This window comes from Papilio xuthus, unplaced genomic scaffold (assembly GCF_000836235.2).
Source record: "Papilio xuthus unplaced genomic scaffold, Pxut_1.1 DF827680.1, whole genome shotgun sequence".
Taxonomy (NCBI): domain Eukaryota; kingdom Metazoa; phylum Arthropoda; class Insecta; order Lepidoptera; family Papilionidae; genus Papilio; species Papilio xuthus.
Genome location: NW_013530969.1, coordinates 6,181,535 through 6,188,415, shown reverse-complemented (window position 1 = coordinate 6,188,415; position 6,881 = coordinate 6,181,535). Strand labels below are relative to the sequence as shown.

The following is a 6,881-nucleotide window of genomic DNA, read 5'->3' as shown; positions in this document are numbered from 1 at the left end:
CAACAATGAATTTGTGACAGATTGACAACAGCATTTCTTTTTTTAATTTTATGACCTGGTAACATAGACCTTTAGGTCTGACAACAGCATATTGATTGACTGACAAAGAGTTTTAATTGTAAGAAAAACAAATGGTTCAAATTGTGTGGGGCTTTATTTTATTGACAAAACAAAACAAAGTTCATCATATGATACATATGATACTTATAATATAAATAAAATTGTACAAAAACACGTGATCGAAAACTATCTTTAGTTTTTGTTATTTAACTACCTCAGATGTTTGCTTGATGTATGCTCTATGACTTTTATGTTTTGGATCAAAGAGTATTTAAAATATGTTCTGGACTTTTTATCATGTCGTAATGTAATCTAATCTGTGATGAAATTTTGGTGACGCTAGCTGGTCAACTCTTGGTATCTATTACGTATTTTCAAAATTTTCGAAAATTAAGTTATAAATATTTATTAAATCGTTACGCTTTTGTAAAAGAATTTCATACCGTGTCATTAACTTGTTAAATTACAAACTATAAGGTATTTATTCAAATTGTGAGACTGTTGCATGGGATAAAATTATTGATCTAATATGGCGGCACGTGGTTTCTAAATTTAATTTTCTTATCGATATTTCCAGATGTCACGCTACCGCGAATGGGATTTATCCTGCAAAGTGTACGTGGGTAATCTTGGCACAAATGCATCAAAGTACGAAATTGAAAAAATATTTTCTAAATATGGTAATATAAGGAATGTGTGGGTGGCGAGAAATCCACCAGGGTTTGCATTTGTTGAATTTGAGGATCCTCGAGATGCAGAAGATTCAGTTCGTGGGCTAGATGGAACGTAAGTACAAAATAAAATTTCATTATCTTATACGATATGCATTAATAGATACTATTTATTTTTATCTGTGTCCGCCATTTTAAGCAAAATTTCAAAATCAACGCTGGCACTGGCATAGTGTCTGTTCTAACAGCGCCAGTGAGCTCATACATTCCATGTCAGGACAGCGCTGCTGTTCTGAGTTAAAAAAAACCCTGGCATTATTTACTCTTCACAATATTATTATACAAACCATGACCTCATTCTTACAAATTCACTAAATTGCAAATTGAACATATTGTGTAATTTTCTAGATGTTTTGTTAGTGATTGCATCATAGGAGATATATTATGAGTGTAATAACTGAAGTAACATAATGGTCCACCTTTATTTTAATATCTATTACATATATTTTAAAAATAAATTTTAGTGTTTCTGCACGCTCCTTAGATCCGTTTCATTATCAATGTGAAACGCTTGAGTCATAAGTGTGCAATATCATGGCACCTCCATACCTTAGCTGATATGTGTTTATCTTTATTGACCTACACTTGCTTTGGAATGGGGAACAATTTCTTTATAAACTTCATAAATTTTTAATAGATTCAGTGCAGTGACATAATATTAAAACCAAAATTATAAGTATTGACAAATTTGACTGTCTAAATGAATGTGCATTTTTATATTTCTGTTTTATTTAGACGCTGCTGCGGAACTCGCATTCGTGTTGAGATGTCCAATGGGCGCACAAGAAGGGACCGCAGGTATTTTGGATAGATTTACACCAATACTAGATGAGATTAGCTACTTACACATGAAATTACCTTTATGAGGCTTCCCTTAACGCAAATTACAACTAATTAAGTAATAACCACCCTTTTCATTTAAAGTGATCGTTACTTAATTGTCTTTTAATAACTCTAATGAAGCATAATTTTGATCCCCAATTCTTTTAAACATTATTTACACCTAATAATAATATTGCAATATTAAAACAAAATGGTATTGATGCAACAACAGAATTCACGCAGTAAAAAACAAAAATATATAGAAAATAACTGGTAGATATTAGTTTTTACAAAGAAGTTATTTAATGTGGTGGGTGTTGGAACGTTTACAGGTCCATTTTATCAACCAACCACCAACACACCAACGACCTCACCACATCTCTTCACCACAACTACGGCTTGTATACAAATAAGACATCCGCGAACGCCGCTCGCATCAACATCCCGCTCGACTTCTGCGACCGGCTCTCCAACCATCTGCGCGCAGCTGAAGTCTCCAACAACTGCCTCCCCATATCTATCCTCTCGACCGCCATCACCTGATCCTACACCTTCCGCAACCTGAACGATAACCACCACTGATGAGCCACATAGCATAGGAACCTACAACAATCCTGAATGTCATTGCAACTCCTGATGCTTCACTGCAATCTGCTGCACACACGCGTCGTCACCGAGGCACCGGCTAGAAATACCACCTATATGGCGATCAGCTCTCTCCGTTTCAACAATTTGTTGTCAAAACTTCTTATGGTCACCATTTAGAAGATTATGTTGAAACTTGTCACCGCCTCGGTAAACAAACTCCCTTCGGCCTCACAGCAGCGCCACACCGCCCGGCGGCCCTCGCAGGCTCATCAAGTCTCGGTACTTTTTAAATCCTATAATTAGCACTCTGCCTTACCTAATATTGTTTACCTACTTAGAAAGATGCTATAAAATGTTGGTGTTTCAGTGTGCAATATTTGGTGTCTCTTTATTTTCAAATTGTTTATTTTTAGATGTTAGTAAACTGTGTATGGTGAAGAAACTAGTTAAAGTATAAATTACGTACGAGATGTGATTATTTTAATAGAAATTAATAACTTCCTTGGTGAAGTCAGTTAAAGATATTGGTTTTGAACATTTTCATTTAGGTCATAAATTACTTATAACTTAATTGGCAACTGTCAAGTTAAATCTAAATATTTGGTATCCTGCTGTGCTTAAATCTTTAGAATAATTCAAGCAAACGTAATCGAAACGGTTAGCTACCTCTATATCTGCCAGAAAATACAAAGTAAATAAGCTATTTCTTTGTATTTTTAATTTAAAAATGTAAAAGGTCAGTATTGTTTTAATGTGATCAATAAAATGACATGATGTTATATTAAAGGTCCCGTAGTCGCAGCCCAAGGCGGCGCTCGTACTCGCGCGGTCGTTCCTTGTCACCGCGGCGCTCCCCCTCCGTGCGTCGCCGCTCGCCTTCGCCCCGCAGATCCAGGTCACGCGACCGACGCAGCAGATCCGACAGCAAAACCAGGTATAACTTCCTTTTTTTACCAAAATTTGAAATCTCGCCTATCTTTTGATCTTATGCAACTCAAGATAATTAATTATAGGCTTAATTCAAGGCAAATATGTCTCGTGAAAATAACAGTATAAGTTAAAGGTAAAGTTTAAAGTTTTATAATTAGGTTATTTTGTGACCCATTCTATTATACCACACATTGACACTTTGTCAGGTTGTCATCCGTCAAATAAGTTGACAATAGACTCCATGGAACTTTATTTTGAAAATTATTGTACTGTAGTTATATTCGCACGCTCCGTAGATCCGTTTCATTATCAATGTGAAACGCTTGAGTCATAAGTGTGCAATATCATGGCACCTCCATACCTTAGCTGATATGTGTTTTATCTTTATTGACAAACACTTGCTTTGGAATGGGGAACAATCTTAAACATTTGAGAATAATTTTAGTATTAAAAGTAACAAGAATAGACACAAGTAAATTATGAGTCTTAAATTACATTTGTTGTTTTCAGATATTGAAAATGTTGTATGGGACGCTGATCCGTTTTGGATGCAAGGAACTTGAGTAAACTTTGATTATAAATATGTTTTGATATATAGTGGTGTGTTTGTGACATTTAGTTTGGATCATCCATAGTAATATTATTAACTTCATTCGCTTTTGTTTGTTCAGGACAATGTTTCAATCACAATTTACATAGTTTGTAATATAATGCAATATTTCAACACATTTTTGAAACTATAGTTAAGATAGTGTATTTGACAGCTTAAAATTAAATTGAATTCCATCTTTAGGGGAATTTTTATCAGCACCCAAGATTGTTAAAGTAGTCTTAACTATCTAGCATTTTTACGTAATAATCAGGAAGATTAATTTTAGATTAATGTTGGAATATAGAATCTATTTTCCGATTTATGACAACTTTAATTGTAAATAAAATTATGCATTAAAAAGTTGTTAGTTCATAATAGCCGTCAGACTTTGTAAGAATGAGTGTGTATGAGTTTTGTCTTATTGCAATATATATTGTTAAATTAAGGTACTTTTAAGAATTAAATACGTTAATAAATTATTTGATGTTCTTTTATTCACCTTCAACCATACTTAAAATATATATAAATTGTAAAACATGTATATAAATTCAACAATTTTCTAATATATATATATATAATTATACACATACTTTTGGACGGATTTTCCACATTGCAGTTCATTAAACCTATATAAGAGATTCACATTTATGCAAAATTTTCTTCAATAAAGTAGTAGTTTGCATAAGTACAGAGTTCTCTTAGTCTAAAAATAATGCACATAACATTTCATTATATTTGGCTACAGAATATAAATTAATAAAAAAAAATACAAGCACATATTCATCTAATATAAAATATTTTAAAAGGCACACAAATTCACAGCCTTAAATCACTCATCTTTTAAACTAACTGGTCTTTGCTTTTTGCTTTCAAAGCAATCAAAATAAATATATGTTCCAACAACAACTAAAATAGTACCCAACACATGTAAAATTGTTAAATTATTCTTAAATACTATACTTGATATTAACAAAGATATAAACTTTCTTATCGTCAATATAAATGTCACAGTAACAGAATTCTCCTTAGTTGCTAAATCGTGGACGGAATGAGCACAAAAGAACTGAGAAACAATATTTAATGCAAGAATTAACCATAAATCACTTGACATAGACAAGGCAATGTTTTTTAATTGCGGGTAGATTGATAAAAACAAGGGCAGTGGTATACAATGAGTGAAGAACAGCATCTGGAAAGAAATGCATGGTAATTGGAATGCTTTGTTTATAAAAGAAATCTTTTTATTGTAGCTCATCATCAAAAAATACAAAGGCACTCAAAGTCTATTGAAGTTATAGGTGACTAGGCTCTAGTCAAAACCTTGCTTAGTGCATGAACAGTTGAATTTCATGTTTATCTATACATTTACTAACCTCATCGGGATGTTTTCCATAATTTGTATATAAAATTTCCTGTTGTAGTCCAGTTAATGCTCCCAATATTAACGTAGACAGTAATATTATAACACCAAGGCACCAATGTATGAAACTTCCTTGATTTTCAATGACGGTAGCACCACCATACATAGCTAATGCTACTCCCAAACTGATCAGAACTGATCCAATAATAGATGTCACCTTAGGGACTTTATTCTTGGCATACCATGAGACTAGAGTACTTGCAGGGGATGTTGCTGATCTGAAAAAGAATGAATAGTTTGGGTTGGCCTTTTAGACCTTTCCGTAACTGAACCTGATCTACAAAGAGTCTTCTCGAGAACCCTTCATGACCTGCTTAAGCTAAAATTGTATTCAATGCCGTAATTAATCACTATAGATGTTTGATAAATACCTAGGCTTTGTTTATATACTTTTTGGTATGAGATTCTAAGACTATAAAGATACTACACCAACTCATACTTTAAAATTTCAATTTATTATGAGTTAGGGAATAAATATTCCGGTTTTCCTCTAGATAACATTGGTATAAACTTACCTAATTATCATATGTAATGTGGATGGTACATGCAAGGCATATACATAGTTATTAGCCACACTTGTCACAAAAAACAAAGCTATTAGTATGAAATATCTCTTGAATGGAATGTTTGGATTAAACTGAAAAGTTAATAGTTTTAATGAAAAGTTAGAAATAATTATTAAAAAACAATCTTGTTTTGTAATGCAGTCTAACCTAGGTAAGCGAGGAACTAATTTTAACCGTGTAATTTTTCAGTCCCAGCATACAGAACAAGAAACTTGGGTTAAAGAGAAACTTCTAACAGTGAGAAAAATATATCGGTCCATTGGACTCCTGCTTATCCAGGTTCAACTGTATTAGAAATTTATGTCTTCTATTTTAGGATGTTTGATGAACTTTTTTATAAAATATAAGATTGTCAAACCCAAAAAATAAAAAGTGGATGGAAAAATTATAATGTTGAATTGACTTACCACACTAAAAGTTCTAAATAAAAAACCCTGTATTGATATGAATAAAAATTGCAAAAATGTAACGAAGTTGGCACTTTCAGGCGCTTTTGCCATCAATATTTCCATTAAAAAAGAATTTACACAACAACTTAGAAATACATTGAAAGTCGTGTTCTTCAAACTCATCTTCAATGAGTAAAGTTAAAATACTTAGTATAGGATATAATTTGATAATTTTAAGAACTTATTTACTTAGTACATAGTAAGTTTGTCAAAATAAATTACAAACATAATAAAGTAAAAATATAAACAAACAATTACAAACAAAAAGAATACGTCATCGACTGACAGTTGACAGCTGATATTGGTCATCTGCACTGACAAGACACGTTACGTTTTTCATTATTACTGCTATTATATTATTTTTTAGTGTTAAATACTTTCTTGTGTAAAGAAGAAAGATAAAATTTAACATTAAAAGATAAAAAACATTTATATAACAACATATATCGTATAGTCCACTCTCACCTGCGGAAATACATGACTTCTAAACACTAGCAATACGGTATGCCATTGGAGCGGAGTCTTACTCCAACTGTTAAGAGAGACTTAACACACAATTCCAAAAAAAATGGGTCTACTGAGTAAGATAATGAAATCATCATTTCACAATGGTAGACTGGTGAAATACCACGACCACACAGAAGATATGCTTCAAGTGGAAGTACTTTTTGCCTGATGAGTATGCGTGCCGGAGGCCTTATTTTAGTCCTTTTTCCTTTTCCA

At 32.6% G+C, this 6,881-nt stretch overlaps 2 protein-coding genes across 3 annotated transcripts; one reads left to right on the top strand and one right to left on the bottom strand.

The window, feature by feature from the left end:
- The first annotated feature begins 368 nt into the window (after positions 1 to 368).
- Positions 369 to 4,154, top strand: Rbp1 (RNA-binding protein 1). Of its 2 annotated transcripts, none has more exons than XM_013311727.1 (5): positions 369 to 537; positions 638 to 846; positions 1,527 to 1,589; positions 1,946 to 2,480; positions 2,989 to 3,077. In XM_013311727.1, exons 2-4 carry the CDS (start codon positions 638 to 640, stop codon positions 2,154 to 2,156), a joined length of 483 nt encoding a protein of 160 aa, XP_013167181.1. In that variant the 5' UTR covers positions 369 to 537; the 3' UTR covers positions 2,157 to 2,480; positions 2,989 to 3,077.
- Positions 4,155 to 4,246: 92 nt separating this feature from the next.
- On the bottom strand, positions 4,247 to 6,366 carry LOC106117070 (UDP-xylose and UDP-N-acetylglucosamine transporter). Its single transcript, XM_013311142.1, has 4 exons — positions 6,117 to 6,366; positions 5,659 to 5,780; positions 5,097 to 5,361; positions 4,247 to 4,912 (listed from the first exon to the last, which is right to left on the bottom strand). The coding sequence occupies exons 1-4, from the start codon at positions 6,279 to 6,281 to the stop codon at positions 4,553 to 4,555; spliced, it is 912 nt and encodes a 303-aa protein (XP_013166596.1). The 5' UTR covers positions 6,282 to 6,366; the 3' UTR covers positions 4,247 to 4,552.
- Positions 6,367 to 6,881: the final 515 nt, after the last annotated feature.